General features: G+C 40.7%; 1 protein-coding gene across 5 annotated transcripts in view; it reads right to left on the bottom strand.

Annotated features, from left to right (window-relative positions):
- Nucleotides 1-19,008, bottom strand: part of PTPRT (protein tyrosine phosphatase receptor type T) — a 707,111-nt gene that overhangs the window by 422,438 nt on the left and 265,665 nt on the right. For all 5 annotated transcript variants that reach the window (XM_034787359.1, XM_034787363.1, XM_034787360.1 and 2 more), the window contains exons 5-6: nt 15,227-15,342; nt 12,246-12,420 (exon numbers count right to left, since the gene is read on the bottom strand). In XM_034787359.1, coding sequence (XP_034643250.1) covers nt 12,246-12,420; nt 15,227-15,342 — 291 coding nt within the window. The remainder of the gene's footprint in view (nt 1-12,245; nt 12,421-15,226; nt 15,343-19,008) is intronic.

Genomic DNA, 19,008 nt, shown 5'->3' with positions numbered 1-19,008 from the left:
CTAAATTTCTTGAGTTCCAGCCATCACTAAACGGATGTCATCTTTCAAACCACAATGCTGCAGGATAGGAAGAGAAGGAGAACATAAGACAACCTCTCTCAAAGATGCCAGGAAGCAAAACATCTTTGCAAATCTTTGTATCACTGGTAGAAATTCTCCTGACAAGGACTGGATTTATCAAAGAGTCAGAGATGGATCAGTCCCTCCCACTGTCTTTTTAAGCTCATTTTAAAAGCTACAACTCTATGAGCTATATTCTCAGCTGTGTGCACCAACATAGCTCTACTGAAGTCAATGGATTGATATCTGTTTTACATTATCTGAATATCTGGCAGATTAATCGCTGACATCTATTGCAATGATTATTACATTTCTAAACTGGTTGAAACCAACATATATTTATAATAGCTTAGTTAGATTCCGATAAAGAACTAAAAATGCCTGGAAACTGAATACACCTCTACCTCGATATAATGCTGTCCTCGGGAGCCAAAAAATCTTACCGCGTTATAGGTGAAACTATGTTATATTGAATTTGGTTTGATCCGCCGGAGTGCACAGCCCCGTCCCCCTAGAGCACAGCTTTACTACGTTCTATCCAAATTTGTGTTCTATCGGGTCACGTTATATCGGGGTAGAGGTGTACAAACTATACTGAGCTAATTTTCTATACCTATTTTACAATGGAATGACAGCAACTATGAAGTAATTATCTCTAGGGTTATCTTTAAAAATAAATCGAAATTATCTGCACAAATCCAGCCCAATTTCTGCTGATTTCAAGTCTTTTCCAGTTAGTCACCTTGCGAGATGCAAAATTCACTATCCAAGGTGGGCCAAGATGCATTAGAAAAGGCAACAACTGAATGAGCGTGGACTGTGAAATTTCTTAAAGGGACCATCCTCTCTAGAGCTAGAACTGAGGGATAGCTTTCCAAGCACTAGCATATGGCTCTTGGCCATCCTGTATCATGATTAGGGTGACCAGATGTCCCAATTTTATAGGGACAGTCCCAATGTTTGGGGCTTTTTTTTATATAGGCTCCTATTACCCCCCAAACCCTGTCCTGATTTTTCACACTTGCTGTCGGGTCAGCCTAATCGTGGTTTACACACCTAAGGGAAAATAGAGTTGGGTAAATCGCTTATTCACCTCAAGAACTGCAACTGTGCATTCATCAGCTCCATTCCACACACACACACACACACACACACACACACACACACACACACACACAGCCAGCAGAGAGGGAAGATTAGGTCTTTTGGCTCAGAACACTTCGGTCAGATCTAAGATATCTAGGGAACTCATTAGCACCTTCCTCAAGTCAACAGGCTGTCCACTTTTTAGGAGCTATTTTTAAACTCCTTTCTTCAGTTCTCCAGAAATCAATGACATGCCTTTGGAGAAAGTCCACAAGCTGAAGTGGCTTGTGTACTTCTGAGAGGTATAAGTAATTGTCTTTACCCACTTTGTCTAGCACTGCAGGATTCTTAAAAGCCCCAATAATCATAGAGGTCTGTGAGATTTGTATTCATAAAAATAGATGTATTCCAAACATTTGATTGGAATTTCATTTGCTTTCTCCATACAGATGAGATCTGCAGAGCTCACTACACAGTACATTCATTCTTAGTTTAGCTGGTTTATTCTTATGCCAGTCTCTCTTATTATTTATTTTTCTTATGCACACTTTAGAAACCTGCTGTTCCCCCTCTGTAATTCGGAATAAACCGGGGATTGAACCAAAATATTCAAGAGCAAGAAGGTATGCTGATGTGGGAGGAACACCAGCAAGGAGGGCTGGCCAAAAATTATGAGATGCCAGCTGTGATTTCCCCTAGGAGTATGTACACACACACACACACACACACACCAGCTCTAGCACTTTTGCCCTGCTTTGTCTGCTTGATCTGTTCTTGCGAGCAGGCAGCTACAGAATGCAGCATTCAGAGAGCAGGAATCTTAAGTCTCAGAGTCTAACATCAGCTGACATGCCATTTTGTAGCTTTTCGCAGCAGTAATGCACTGAAGCACATAAGGTATCTTTTCCTTTACAAGAACAGTATACATGGGTTAGGCTACCACCCAGCAGTTACATCTCACAACTGTTGCAAAGTTGGCATAAATCAGAGCAGAACCTTCACTGATACCAATATTAGTGACAGATAAAACTCAAAGAGTCTTTCCCTAATTATCTAAACTTCGCAGGTCCGCATCCCTATGCTGGCAATCTTGAGTACAGGGTCTATTCTATATCTGTCACCTATTCTATACCTGGATGGAAGATGCTGTCATATACTTTGGCATATTCTCACAAGACTAGAAAAGCACTAGTGAGGCAGACAAGAATGAGACTAAATGATTTAACAATGTATGCAATTTTAATTTTCATGCTGTGTCTTCTTCCTTTTAGTTAAAGCCCAAAGACAAAAACACCACAAGTGGTGTCTTTTCAACACCCCTGCCAGTATCAGAAGCAAACAAGCCACCACATGAAATAATGAAAAATAATTAGAAAGGTGCAATTAAATCAAGCTGCCTGACGTATTTTAAAGAATGACAATACTGCTGAAATTCATTTCTGAGCAACACACTCCAGGAAGGTTTTCAGCTGGCAAAGAGACTCTACTTTAAAGTTGATCAAAAATTTTCCAAAGGAACAATTTTCTGTGAAAAAAATGCTGATTCAACAGAATCTAAATTTTCATAGGAATATGTCAGTGTCCGTCCAAAGTTTCGATGGAAACCAAGAAGGGTATTTTTCAAGCAGTTCCGTTCCAAAGATAAAGTCACATTTTGTAATAGAAAAAAATTGGAAGTCTGAAATCTCCCACATGACAAACTCTGGTTTCCACTGGTCTGGTTTGAACTCTACTCAAGTTATCCTTAAAATGCAAGGCTTTAATTATAAAAACAAAAAACTGAAAACCAGGGGTGAGGACTGGAAGTACCAACTGCCTTGCCAAACTGACAGAAGTTCTCTTGTCCTGCCATGCCTACTGGCATCCTTGCTCAGGTTAGTCAGAGCAAAAGGTTTATGACTTTTTACCATTTATTTTCCTCAAAGTTTTGCTGCGGTCTCCATTAATGCATAAACTAGGGATTTATATCGTGTGACCTGCATCCTCTCCCAGCTTTCTCAATGCCTAATCAAAATCAGCTGTCTAAAGCTCAGTCCAAACAAGATGAAGGTGATGCTGATAGGACAAAGGAAATGCATGGAAGAACTTGCCTCTCTATAACATCCCCTGCTATTGGAGGCATATGCCAAGAGGTTTATTAAGTTTGTCTGTATCTTTGGAGCCCTTTTGCATTCAGTGCTATCAGATGTCCAAATAGCCACAGTGGCCAAGAATCTCATTTCCATGTCTGACTTGGCAAAAGATTGTGCCCCACCCCATCTGACAGACCTTGCCACAGTAATCCCACAAATCCATCACCTCTAGGCTTTATTGCAACTCCTATCTAGGAATGAAGCCACACCCTGAAAGAGTTCCAATGGGTACAAAACACACCAGCTTGTTTTCTTAGCAGCACAGGTCATTGTGAACACATCACACCAGGGACACGCTGATATTCAAAACCCTGCACATGGACGGCCCCAGCTACATGAAAACACCCCTCCCTCTGTGATCATGATTTCCCAAACAGCTGCCATGATTTCCACACGCATAATGAAACTCACCCAATAAGGGATAGCTCAGATGTGTGGGAAATAGCTCTCAAGAGCTGGAACTAGACTATGGAACTCACTCCTGCAAAAGACACTGGCCAGAGACATCGCTGCATTCATAACTAAATACAAAACTCATTTGATTTAGCTTTCTCTCAGACTACGCACACACAAACAGCCATATAAAGTAATCATGTTATTTCTACTATAGGCTGTGAAGGAAGACACAGATTGATGACGAGGGCTGTAAAAGGTCGATAGAAAAAGTTGTGGTTCTGTATGGTAAAGCACCCTGAATTGCATGCACTCACCTGAGCTTTCTTTGAGCAGCATGCACTATTTGGAACAATGGAGTTGGGCTCAAGATCTCCTAAGAACAGGCTCATGAAATTTCTACTTTGCATCGGATGAGAAATACCATGATTCCTGCTTTACCCCAAGCCTGAGTAGCCAGGCTTAGCATAGAGTTGCCGGGGGATAAGGGGATGAATCTCTTCACCTGGTCACAAAGAAACTGTTGGGCATCTCCCAGAGTTTCCGTGACCCCATTCTACATAGTTTCAGACCTTCCTGCCCTATTGTATTAAATTAACTGACATGTATTCCTCCCACTTGGTCCAATATTTTCGACACAGTAATAGGCAATAGTAATATATACCTTAAAGATGAGCCCAAATCATCCCACCCTGAATTTAGATGATGCCATTTGAATCCAGATGCAAACTTCTTGACTCAGGTTTGCCTCAGGAATGGAGAATGCCACTTTGCATGTACACAGCACTTTTCAATTGAGGAATTCACAGTAAAGATTAGCACTCAACAAAAGCACTTGCCACGGAAAGTAGTAGTAGCATACTCATTTCATAGGCAGCTCAAGTGAGCACCAGTCACTAGAAAATATTCCCTGCTGCTTCTGCATAGAAGATAGAGGTCTCATTAAGAAAGCATTAAAACAAAACAAAACAAAATAAAGTTGGGCCGTACTGAAAGATAAGCTGTCAGTACACTGCTGGTTATGAGTCCTCTTTGCACACCTCATATACTAATCTTGCATATTGTAGTTCAGATTTGCGCATGCACAACTCAGACACCCACAATGCTTAATAAGCACACACACAGATATGTGAGCACAAGTCCACTTAGTGTTGCATATACACATGAAAATTGGGCTGTGTGTGTAAAGGATGCCTCAGCCACACCTTAAAGAAAAGGATTTCTTGTCCTAGCATCTGGAGGGCTAAATGGAAAGAAGAAGAAAGAAGGGGCCTCCTTGAACTAATCTACATCATTCTCCCCATTCCTTCACATCACACTAACTGCTAAGGTATTTTGCATGGTGGATTCTCTCCTCCCAGACTAGTTTGTAGAATCATTAGCTGGAATGAAAGAAAGAAAAAACCATGTGTGAGGAAGTTCAGGTGTGGCAGAATGGTGAGAGACTGAAATCTCTTCTTCCTCTTCACACCATCGTACACCCACCTAATGAGTAAAATTGTGTACTCCATTAACTAGACCATTAAAATAGTCTGTGAAATGAAGACTCTAAGCAATTAGCAGTCAGACCCAGACCTCAAGGAAGTGAGCACTGTATTTCCCCAAATCTGTTGAGGAAGCTGATAAATGAGCTGAAGTGGCTTTCTTCAGCCAGTCAGCAGCAGCAGAGCTGTTCTCACTCGTGAGAGTAATTTCTGATACAGCAAAACCTTTACAGACAGTTCACACAAAACACGTTACCTGTGTCTGCACGAGGAGGTTAGATGAAGCAATCTCATTACAAACCATATCAAATCTACACTTCTCATGGTGCCAAGCATGCAAATTCTAAGACTGAATCTAATTTCACATACAGGAAAATAGAGAGAGAGAGATAGCACTCAACCCTAGGGGGAACCCTCATTATCACAGCTCAACTGATACGGCAGGTAGTGCCAGCCCAAGAGACTTTTTCCTGTTCCCAAGATGGTAATTTTGAAGATCTTGATTAATATGCTTTACTCAGGCAGACAAATCCAAATCTATCCAGCAGCTTTTGCAGTCTGGGTGACTCAGATAGGAATTTTCATGTATTTCACTTACTTAACTGAACTTTATTATGCCTCATAGAAAAAATATTTGAAGAAGAATATTCAAACTTAAAATGCATGTATTCCTGAGCAGGGCTGACCTCATCACCTGAATGGTTTGTAGGTGACTGGATTGGGTTTTCCAAACTATAGAAGTGGTGCAATACATTGCTATAAAATGTTTCAATACATGATTTCACTTCCAGGGTCATCCCTGAGATACATGGATTCCGATCTCACTTTCTTGGTGCAATTGCAGTTCTTAATCTGTTGTATTATTGTGCAATCATGGGGATAGCAAGCCAGTTGTAATGACTATCTTAAACCTGAATGTCCAGGGTGCAGAAATATCCTTTCACCAAAGAAATGAAAATATAGGTGCTTGGAAGAGTTATTTTCGATTCCATTATATCTACCTAAGCCTTTTATTACACAAAACGATTGGAAATTTGTGGGCATCCTAGATGATGGCACTTGCTGTATTTATCAAGGACACTAAGACTTCTTTTTTGTGCTACACAATTTACCCATGTTGGCCTCCAGGACACGCATGCCCTGCTGTCACGTGCGTGCATTGCTCTATGCCATATACCCTTGCATGTTGTGCTTATAGTTTGTCTGCATATCTCAAGAAAATCTTTGAGGACTATTATATATGATACATTTGTAGGTTCAGGTATAGCACAAATAAGATCTCAAAAACAGAGAGGAGTGATATTCTTTAAAAAGAAATCATACTTATAGCTCCAGGTATGGTGTCTTTGAACAGCTCTGGTAGTGCAAGGGGACCATAAAAAGGCTGCTTAATCCACCTTCCTAGGAATTCCCTGGTTGGCATACGGCCTACAAATGACTACCACCCTCTCTGCCCCAGTATCAGAGGCATAGCAGGGCAGGGTTAGGTATGGAGCATGGACAGCATCCTTGTGCTACACCAATTCCAAGCTTCTGGATCCTTAGGGTGCTCTAACTGGACAGCTCCATGAATCAGGGCAGTGCAAAGGTGATGTACAGCCATCTCCCACTACCGCCTCAATTCAGTTCCTGTTCCAAATACAGCTCAACCACACCTGAGGATCTGGCCTGTTACCAGTTACTCCCTGATGGCCAGATGACTCGACCACCACAGAAATGGGAGGTGGGAAGGAAGCCCAGAGATGGGTCAGTTCTTTACAAAAAGCGCATCATTATTTTATCAACATCTACACCAATTTACTTTACGAGTAAAAGTCCCACTGTCCTACAAGTTCTCAGTGTCCCCCAAGTGTGATCAAAGTACTTATAGGAGGCAGACCCCAGCTTATGGCCAAACTCTCCCAAATTCAGCACCTGCTTTTCCTCTCTGCCATATTCTGTGACTGGGTCTGTTCTCTGGAGCAGTTTCTCTTCCTCCAGCAGTGCACCCTACTTTGGAGTTCCCTCTCCTCCTGCCACACCGAGAATAAGCTGGGCCTGTATTATATCAGCACCCTAGATCCCTCCCACCCCCAGGCAGGCTTAGCTAAAGATCAGTAGTTAATTGGAGCCATCTGGACACACCCTAGTTCTATTTCCTGAGTAATCAAACTTTGTACCGCTACTTCTTGGTAAATCTAGCTTCCTAACTATCTTGGGTTTTCCCTTGCTTTTTCCCCCCACTGACAGTTTCCTCTGCCATGTGGCCCTACGTCTGCATTTTATGTCTATAACCAGCTCTTCATAAGAGTACAGATTTCTTTTAAAGTGTTTAAATAATTGCTATGCTTTTCACAATAAAAGCTCTTGATTCTGCCTCTATTTTTTTTCCTGCATGTACTGTACAGAGAAGACTTACTGGCTCATGTCACCAGTACAGTCTTCTCTGAGTGGTTGATGATGAGTTAATAAATTTAGGATGAATTAAACAGTAACAAGCAGCACCACTGAAAAGAGCATGAGAGAAAACAGCAAGCAAAGCTCCTAAAAAGAAACCGCCTCGGCTTCTTGCTATACTGAAGGCGTCAGCCCCAAGTGCCTGAAGAACTCAAAATATAACTGAATGATAAATGTAGAGCTGTCCCAAATATCGCATCAGAGATTACAGATTTTATATCTATGTTGACTAACCAAACCCTTGGAAAAGCAACTAAAGGAAGTAGGAGGGGAATCAGAAAACACCCTAGGCGTATGTAAAGAGCTTTGTCAAACCTCTCTCCCCATGTTCTAGTAGATGTGGAATAGAGATCTTAGGAGAAATTAACGCCCTGTGAATTGAGACAATTAACATCAAACAGAGGCAATATAATGAGGGAACTTTATGGAGAGCAACATTCAAAGGAGAATTAGCTAGAGCAAGATAATCTATATTCACTGCAGTATTTCCTGATTATCCATTATCAGATGTTCTGAGCCCCTCATACCAACTTACTCTAGGCCTCTTCTTAGACTGGCTGTTACACAAATGGGATGAGCAGATGAACCATAGCCAGGGAAGTAGTCATGGGGCTTTGTGGGAGTGCAGGAGGGGAGGGTGTAACAATTCAGAAACACTGATTTTTGAACTGAGAATAAGCCCTACTCCATCAACTTTTCCTCAAAGCTTAGAGATTTCTCCCCAGGGACTCTTATTTACTCTACACTCTACCCTAACCAAAGCAGTAAAAGTTATCCTTTGGTATAGTGATTCGGAGCTGCATATAGCAGTTTGGAATGGATCTGAAAGGTGTTTTATACAGTAACCAATAACCCCTAATCTGACTTTTTTGAGAGGTTTGGCTGTGGGTTTCTCATTTTTTTTTTCACAATAATCTTCTATGTAGTTCATGACTTGAGCAAACCTATAGTGATTTGTGGTTTTGCAGCATAATTACCTAAAATGTGGTACTGACACAATGAATAGCAAGTCTGCAAACCCAGGTAGAGCAAACCCAAAAAATATGCTTCCCTAAAATCCATGCAAAGCAAGACTTCCAGCTTCCACACAGCTCTAAAGCTGAGGCACAGAGTGGCTAAATAAAATTAATGGGGTGATTAACAAGGCCACCCCGTTTGTCAGACAGAGCTGAAAATAGAACCCACGAGTACTGATTTCTCATCCCTTGTTCTAACAAATATTACCAACCTGAAGAAAAACCAGAACAACAAGATACTTATCCTGAACCTCTCAAGTCATTTCTAGACTGCACACACTCAATAGCATTCAGATAGCAATCAGTCAACCAAAGAAAAAAAGTAATGTATTTTCCATATAGTGGTGACAGCTGTTTATAAAACACATTATGTTATGTATTAACATCTTCTACTGGATGGAATAGTCCTAGTTTGTTCACGTGCAGAGGCTCCCTGTATCAAAAGAGCTGCTTCTTTAGTTCCTTAAGTATAGATCTATGGAACCAAAGTGCCCAGCACAGCAAAACACCTAAGCACATGCCTAACTTTAAGAACATGTGTGATACCTCTGCTTAGTGCTTAAAACGGGATCAAGCTCAAAGAGTGGCACTGCACGTACGACAATTGTCCATGGATAGCTGGGCTGTATTTTGCTGTACATTTGTTCTAACTGTACATAACACATACAGACTATTTGAAATATTATGAAACTGGCCAAAATTCACACTATTTAAGGTAAGTGGTAACAATGTAGTTTAAGTGTCTTTCCAACATAGCTACCAGTTTATGCAAAATGTTGTAGGTTCTTAAGATTTTAGGAGAAATCTGTATCAAACTGTTCTGCCATGTATGTTTTGTGCGCTATAAAAATATCATATTCTGCTGTACAAGACCCAAGGAAAAATAATCGCACCACCACCAAATTTGCCTTACTCAGGCAAAACTCCCACTGACTTCAGGATTTCACAGACTGTCAACACAGTGTTACCCATCATTTTCCTTTCTTTAGTTTTGCTTCTATTCCATTCAGAGTAAATATACAAGGCAATTAAATTCTAGCAATGTATTACATGTGGAACAGTGATAGACCTTGAGTTAAGAACTAGAAGAGCACCCTAATCCCATGGAAACACCAACACTCCATAAAAGGTGTATAATGGAATATAATGGAACGTATAATATACGTTAGCCTTCTTCCATTGTTTTGTTTCTGGAATGTGTGAAGAGAGCATGTATGCATTTTGTCAATTACCCAAAACATATGCCAACTGATCCAGAAGCCTGGGATATCTCTACAAGTATTAGCATAATCAGTGATGGGATTGCAAAAAGGGTTTTTATGAGTAAAAGCAAGGTACCATCTGAGTATAAAATTATTGCCATAATTTTAAACTCAGACATTTGTTTCATAAACTCATCACTAAGGATTGCAACTATTTTACTGTTGCTCTAATTTTGTTAGACACCTGGGATTGCAGAAGTTCTTATACCACACAGACTGTGTTTTATTTAATTTCATTGGCCAATTTACTTCCTTATATGAAAGCCTGCCATTCCCATTTAAATCAACGGGATTACTAAATGTATTCAAAAACAGAATCTGCCCTTCTGTATTTATCAGACTACATGCATATGCTGCAGAGAAACATGAGTTCTTCTTTTCCTTGCCAAAACACTCTAACAAATCTTATTCATAGGGAGGTAAATTGAGTCCTGCCAGAAGAAAAAACAACTTTTAAATCTTGCTCTTTGTTCAAGCAACACCACATGATTGTGTGTGAAAGAGAAAGAACGAGAGACAGAGCATTAGCCCAAATCTAGCAAGTTTAGGGACAAGACGGTCAATTGAGCAAAACTTCAATTACAGACTAATTTAATGTAGACCCAAGTACATTATTGCAATTCAATAAACATCTCTTTAGAATTAAGTGATTCCAATTTGCTTTCATTTCAGCTGTGTGCACGCATTTAGAATTTGTTAGTATCCACACCAAAATTAGTCAGATTCTTTCAGAAACACTGATCCATGCAATCCCAAAGTGACACCACTGGTGCATGGGACTAACCTCAAATCAACCCCACTGAAAAATGTACCTGCTTAGAAAAAAAGGTGCAAGACTTGGCAAAATAATACTTTATTAACCCTTAATTATCTCTCCTTTTTAGTTCTTCTACCATCTCTTGATCTAGGTGTCTAGGTACCTGTGTAACCCTAGCAACAAATTTATCAACAGCTCTTCTGCTGGATACTTCATCCATTGGTATTTACAACTTGCTCTTCCAATCATCTTACCTTCAATGGTTTTTGATCAGGAGACTGTCAGACACCTCCCAGCCTTGTGCTCATTCCTACACATCACACTGCCAAAGACTGAAGACATGTGTCAATCTTTGGGATGCTTCCCCACAAATACTCCATGATACAAAGGATGTGTATCAACATATGGGACAAGTCTCATGGTAGGCAAATTCAGTCCCAATGTATTAGCCACTACAGTTTTCCACACAGGGCTGCATTTCAAAGAAGCCCAACACTAGCAATTAGAATATTTTTGGTTCAGACAACAGCTACCTTTATTGAATTGATTTAAATATTCCCTCCTTTTATTAAAAATGTAAAATAAAGTAGTATTAAAACATTCACATTTTGCACCTAGCCTCCTGGCAGTCACCCACATTTCTTTCAGGGATAACTGTGGTTGTGAATCATTCTTTAGCACAGTCCTTTTAAGAGATTCCGAGACTGTAGTATATTGTAGCTGTGGCCAGAGCAGTGCAATCAACCCAGATTCCGGGGACAATAAAAGTGACTTAAAGACACCTTTGAACTCTCCCCTCCTGATCTCTCCTCAGGTGCAGCTCAAGATCTGAGCCTGACTAGAAACCCCCTTTCCCTCCTTGAAGTAAGTTAAAATCAAATAGACAATTAATGTTTTGGGATTTTGTTAAAAAAATAAGTCTGCATGATAAATGACAGTTCACCCAGTGCATCCTGTGCACTCTGAACCTATCCTGTTCCAAGCTCTTTGGGCAAAGACTGACTGTATTTTTTTGGTAGTTGCAAAAAAAATTCTTGGGCAGTTTCAGGCACACTGACACAGGAGTGATAATAGATAGCACTGGAACAAAGACCTGGCTGCAGTCCTCCTTAATTAGTATTGCTGCTGCTGCTTGGCACTTCAGGGCAGCAGAAGAGCCCACCCTGACACCATTTACATAGCAACATAGAACACACTATGGCACCTTGACAGGATTATTTGTGCCTTATAAATTACTGTTAGGGAACAAAGCTGAAATCTAGAGGTGGTCAAACTGTTTCATGGAAAAAATTAAAGTATCATTAAAAATACTTATACATCTGTATAATAGACATAATTAAAGGGCTGATAAATGGGGTGGCAGCCAGAGAAAGTTTCCCTTCTTCATTCAGTTTTTAAAAAGAGGACTGAAACTCTTCTGTAGCTTACACCCTATATTTACACTTTAAAGTGCTATAAACTAATGAAGGAGGCAGATATTTAGGATTGTAAATATTACACACAGAACAGCTGCCATTTGGGAGAAAAATGTGCAATATCTACACACACACACACACACACACACACACACACACACACAAAATGCATGATATATGTGTTGTTGGGTTCTTGCCACCTACCTTTCACAATTAATTCTGCATAGTTTGAAACGCCAGAGCCACCATCTGAGCGAATGACACACCGGTATTTGCTGATGCTGCGCTGAGACGTGTCTGCTACGCTGACTGTAGCAGAAAACCGTCTGTGGTTGACCACCCTGGTGACCATTAACGCGGTGTCCCTTCCATTCCACTGCTGCCAGGAAACCAAGAATAAAACAAGTGATGAGGATGTGGCTGTAAAACATGGCTTTTTTTTTTTAAAGCTACTGACCAATTTTTGTTATTATATTTTATAGTAACACAGGTACACTTTTTTATTTACCTGAATCTACCATGTTAGAATTTACATAGGTGCAAGTTTCCAAAAGACCTCCAAATGTGCACCCACTAAATGTACTGGATACCTGTTTGTGTGCACTCACATGCACTTGTACCCTTGCATACTGATGTGGGGAGTTGTATATGCTTTCAAGTTTTGCGGATATATTTTTGGATTGCATTTAACAGTTTGACTCATTATACATACAGCAATGTCTAGGTAGGAAGATGATCCAGACTTCCAGAGATGTTCATATACAATGTATTTGCATGCTTAATTAGCATGTGCAACTACTACAACTGAACAGATTTTGTACAACCTTTTCTTTGTGGATGTTCAGATGTGGGAGTTTGTTTCAGACTAATTTGAAGACAGACCATTTGCAAAATTTGGGTTGAGATCCACGTTTAGATTTTGAACACTCACAATATTTGAAGATGTTCAGACCTTCCAGGATTTTGGTTCACATTCATTTTGGCTAATCTGGATTACCTATTCTTCACAACAACTGGAACTGAAGTAGGTGAAAGAACTAGGCAGATATGTGAGTAAGGCTGTGAAAATGTAGTGTCATTTTGCCAATTTCCAGCAGTCAGTAATTCTGGGTGATGTCACTTTCATGAAATGCTCCCAGTTTGAAGAGTGGTAAACAATTTCTCACTAGCAACGAAAATGCGTCCCCCCCCAAACCCCTGAATCTGGGGTGGGTGGGTATGTTCTCACATTATTTAGGTCAGAAACATTTTTCCACACTTCTAATCATAATGGCAGATGCATTTGGCAGCAAGAATCCAAGCAAGCTAATGCTTAAGCAATTACACATCTCAGAGGGTGGTTAGATTACAACATAAAAAAAATTCAGATAAAATGGAACTGCTAAGATATGAAGGTGTGTGACGGCAGCACAGTTAAAGAGACTTAGGTTATTTTGTATAAAACATATTACATTTCTTACTGACTCAAAAGTTTCTCCCATACTGATTTTCATCTTTTCAGCATTAGACAAACTGATTCCTATCCCCATCTCTTTCCCATGTTTAGAATGAAATTGCTATTTAAATTTGTTTTAAAAGTTTTAACTTCATTCCTTAGGCTACCAAAACCCCTTTGCTAACAAATCAGGAATATTACAGCAATTCTGTCAATGGTGTGTACCTGTCTGCAGAAGCAGACGGTTCTAGAAATATTGTTCTCTGTAGGCTCTATAATAATAAAGAATAGGGACTAAATTTTGCTCTTAAAACCCTAATGCAGCAAAGTTTAAGTTCAGTTGTCTTAAATGAGCCTTGCATAAGAACAGCTATACTGAGTCAAACCAAAGGCCCATCTAGCCCAGTATCCTGTCTTCCAACAGTGGCCAATGCTAGATGCTTCAGAGGGAATGAACAGAACAGGTAATCATCAAGTGATCCATCCCCTCACCCATTCCAAGCTTCTGGCAAAGAGCGGCTAGGGACACCATCCCTGCCCATTCTGTCTAATAGCCACTGATGGACCTTCAACGTGTGATTTGCTGAATCCAGACCTCAGTTGCACCAGTGTACAACTCATTTTTAAGTACAGTTGCCTTGCTCAGACTTAACATAAGTACAAGAGCAGATTTTGACCCTGTGTGCATTTGAAGTACATATAGCAAAAGGAAGTCTTACTGGCTTCATTGGGATCTTAGTAGTTTAACAGTACAGAGTTTAAAGGAAGAGAAGAATTATAGTATTTAAAACCTCTATGCACAAAAAAGTTGTAATTTTAAGATCTGGAGCACTTTGAGGGCTAGAAATAATTAGTGACCCTCAATGAGAAGCTGGAAGTCTCCCCTTTCCAGTTTGTTAAAGCTTCCATTTCTAACCCTATAAGACTGGGAAGCTCTGATCTTAAGTCTGTTACTGTACCCAGACTTCTGGTGCAGGCAAGCCGTGCTATGATGCAGGACATAAGGAGGAATAAGGCCTTTTGCTCCCCTGATCCTGGAGCCAGTTGGGGACTGGCTCAACCCCATAGTAACACAGAGCAATCCAGGTGCTGGGGTAGGGGGTTGGTAAGTGAGGAGAGGGGTTGGAGCAAAAGGTGTCACCAGCTTTGTACCACCTGGGTATTCAACCTAAGGAAAATCACTAGCTGCCCCTTTAGGGCATTTTTCCAACTGCTTTGTCTGCTGGTCCTGAGCCTGGGATCAATGTGCTTTGGGGGAGTGGGAGGGAAGAGATGATTCCACACAAGGTGGAAACATTCTTGATTTTTAAAATTGATATATTATAATGGCAGGTGTTTGAAGCAGTTTGTGCATTTGATCTGGTACGATAACTTTCAGGGGAGTCTGCTAGGGGGCAAAGGGCAAGTGAGATGATCAAAGGTGCATGATTATTATTTATTCTTAGCGTTGTGGCAATGCCTAGAGGCAGCAATAAGGATAGTATTAGGGCTCAGTCATGCAGTCTTTGACTAATACGAATAAAGGTTGCAGGATCAGGCTACAGGTTTACTATGAACGTAACACATTTGTTACATTTTCTATGGTGGCCCCACACAGCACACAGAACTCTGAACTGCAACTTTAAACAGCTTCTTCAACAAAGTAGTTTGGAACTTTGCCCCTATCCGTCAGTTCTTCCTCACCTCTACTCATTTTGACTATGAATGGTTAGAAAGAAAGACCACCAGCCCAAGCTTCATGGCACTTTACCTGGAGCCAGAGTTTGTCGTGCTGAGACCACTTCCCCCCGGCGATGCACTGGAATGTTGCATTCTGGCCCACGTTGACCTCCACATTCTGCAGCCGCAGGAAGTGAGGCGCTTTTCCTAACAAAAAAAATTCAAAAGTATTACCCAGGTAGAGCATGACAGTAATTGATGGTGTCATGTAGCCATGGGAAGATCCAGGCTCAGCAGATCAGAGAAGAATGCCAGGCTTCCCCATTGACACAGAGACTTCACAAAGCAAAGCCAAGCAGTATTGTTTAATTATTTAACATGGGGAGATTGATCTTATGCAGTAAGGCCAGATGGCTCATGTAACCCTTTGGCACAATAAGAAAGTGCCCTAAGTATCAGCTCTACAATAGAAGTTCACAATTATTTCTAACCAGCACAGTTTCATTACTGTTTGCTATAAGCAGAGAACAATTTCTTCTGCGGAATGCGAAAATGTCACAATTTAAAGGGTCAAACATTCAAATAGTGAATTTGCAGTGAGTGATAGACACAAGCAAGTTTTCCTAAGGCTTTTTCAGGTTCACTGATTGTGAAGCAAAACCCTGGAGTTTCAGAGCTGTATCACTTTGCTGTTAGATTTTAAACGTCCATTCCCTCATTCATCAAAAACAAAACAAACACACCATGCACACACATACCACAACAGACCGGTGACTTTTAGAACTAAGCAACAAAGCCAGGCTGTTTCATGTCTGAGAATTAATTGAGAGGAAAATAAAGCATTACAACATGAGCATACAAGGCTATGAACTTTATAATATTCCAGTTGACCATTTTTAAATGAAATTCACCTGTGCAGGTTGCCAGCACAAGGTGTATATACTACTTCTACCCCTAGGCCTTGTGCTGTTCTGAATTTTATTCTGAGTTTATTACTAGATTTAGGATGATTTAAAAAAAAAAACCTGACAGATCAGTGCGCATTATTATGACTAGACCTTCAATGAGCCATGTCATTTCAGAGACTATATCCAACTATATTCCCAGACAACCCGCCATTAAGTACCTGGAAAAGGGTGTGGGCACCTATAAGCCTTTATATATGCAGAACAGGTAACAGCGTCTAGACACCTATTTACATGCACATATGCTGGTGCAAACAAGTTTGGCAGACATTAACAGAGGCCGGTTGAAAAGTTGGTCCATTGTATGTACATGTCTGTACTATATAATTTAGTGGTTGCCATTCACTTAGATTGCAAACAGCCCAACCAGCTGACCTAAAGTATCCCTATACTATGATCTTTATAGCTGGTCAGTAGTTGTAGCAAAATCTATTGAGAAACCAGCCTTTGGCTGAAGGTGGATTATGCAGCCCTGTTACCTGAAACAGAGGCCTTAGCACAAGTGAGCAATGTGCTGCAGCAGAATTTATAACAGCTGAAGTGGCTGGAGAACTGAGGCATCTAGTTTTCCCCTTTAGTGCTTTAGTAGGGGCCACGTCTGCTGATTTTTAAGCTTGTGTCAGCCACACTTAAGCTATGAAAAAAGTAAAAATTAGGTGAAAATAAGGGCTAATAATGTCAAACCCTTCCTCAGCACGAGTTTACCAGCAGTGTTCTGAGTAATAACTATTGTAAAATGAATGTGAGGGATGAAAGCCATAAAAGTTCACAGAACATGTCACTGATATTTCAAGGTGGCTTTCATTCCTGGACCTCTGCATGTGACCTGAGCAGTAGAGGGGTGAAGCATTAGGAAAGACTGCAGGGGAATTATAGCTTATATGGAACACTATACCACACAGGTTGAAAAAGTCCCCCAAAACAGGGTATGATGTGCATGGTTTGGGCCACTTTTTACTGCTATCAGTCTCCTTTTTAAGCTTGAGCTGTGTGGAAAACTTAAAAACACAAGGATAGCCTATTGGGTCAGACCAATGGTCCATCTAGTCCAGTACCCCGTCTTCTGACCTCAGACAGTGCAAGATGTTTCAGTGAGAATGAACAGAACAGGGCAATTTCGAGTGATCCATCCCCCATCGTCTAGTCCCAGCTTTTTGCAGTTAGAGGTTTAGGGAAACCCAGAGAACAGGGTTGCCACACAAACTCAACTCCATCAATACAATTCTAGCAGTCAAATCCTACAGTCCCTGAAAGGAATGGGAGTTCTCCAGGTAAGAACCCAGGATTTTGTCAACTGATACTAGCCAAGTTGTGATGCATGTTAACTATACTGCTCTGTTTAAAGTTAAAAGGAAGGAGGCAGCTGAAGTCCAATTCTTTCTGAATATTTACAAGGAATTTTTTTTTTTCCCTTCTACATTTCTCAAGGCACAAGGTGCTTTTGCAGTCAGCCGTGGACAATAAATAAGCTTCCAGAATATGAGGGAAATAGAAGGCTCAGAAAGTGATTAAGCTTTTAGGGCCAGATTCTCCAAGCTGCTCAGCAGGCAGCAATTCCCATGGAGAATAGGAGCTGTGCATTTTCGAAGCTCTGATGCTTAATACATGAGTCAGATCAGTGAAGTGTGATATTAGCAGCATTGCTGTTTCTCTACATAGATTTCATACACGATGGTGTCAAACCAGGAAATCATCCCTATTCAGTAAAATACTTAGGCATGTGCTGAACTTCAAATTGGGACTTGCACACATACTCAAGAAATGGGATTAATGGGATGAAGCACCACTTTAAATGCTTTCCTGAATTTGGGCCAGAGCCGGTGTCCTCTTTTTCCCTTTTTACAGCCAATAACTTTCTTGCCCAGTCGCTGCCTCGTGACTGGGTAAGCAGACGCTTTGCTACAGCCAACGTGTTACTCCATGTAAGCACACCATTTGGGGGATTTGTTTGGATGCTGCCAATCAGCTGCAGCATGTGGTTAATATTGATAGTAATTATATCTTAATGAGGTAAATGTACCCAAAGGCATAGACAATGGGCACATGTCATAAATATACATATAATAAAGTAATAATGGCGATTATCCATACCTCAGTTATCAGAACTGCCCTGTTATATTAAACTGGCTCATGTCCCCTGATGTCTATCACATTAAATGTTAACTGTAGGAAGCCACTATTTGAAAGGTGTAATTAATCCCTGTTGTATGCCGCTCACTGAGGTTACAGTAAATAGATACATGATCAATGTGATTTCAGGAAGTGTAGCAGCTGTACTAATATACCTGGAGCTGTGAATTGGTGAGGGGAGAGATGTAAAGCACAGTAAATGGAGTGGATGGTTTGCTGCCTTTCCAAGTATGACCGGGCAGATAGAAGACACTACCATGGGTGCTGTATATGCAACATTAGATCATGACTAACAAAACTGAGGTGTCACCCAACAGTGCAATTCAATCCCAAACTCTTCATGTATTGAAACTCTAAAAGGCCTGGGAGCAGCTGAGGATTGCTCAGGAGAGCATGAGTCTCAGCTCAGATAACTGAATTGTTTGAAGGGGAAGAGCACATGAGGCATGGCTAGACTCATTAAAGGGCATGAAGTCTCTTACAATGTTTAAAAAAGGGATTTTTAAAAATTGTATTTCACTTAAGTGGCCAAACTAACACCCTGGATCTATACAAACACGGGGAGAGTTCAGATCCAGTCGAAAAATCCAAATAGGACACATCACATATAGATAAAACTGGGGGGACAAATACAGCACTAACCAGCTTTCACAATGAAATGGACTTGTATTCAACTCTCTGTGTAAGCTTGTGTCTCTCACCAACAGAAGCTGGTCCAGTAAAAGATATTACCTCACCCACCTTGTCTCCAGTCCACAGTAAGTTGAACGCTTTGAAA

The sequence above is a fragment of the Trachemys scripta genome, chromosome 12 (assembly GCF_013100865.1).
Source record: "Trachemys scripta elegans isolate TJP31775 chromosome 12, CAS_Tse_1.0, whole genome shotgun sequence".
In the NCBI taxonomy this organism is placed as follows: domain Eukaryota; kingdom Metazoa; phylum Chordata; order Testudines; family Emydidae; genus Trachemys; species Trachemys scripta.
Note: the sequence above shows the minus strand (reverse complement) of the source record. Positions and strands in the feature narration are given on the sequence as shown.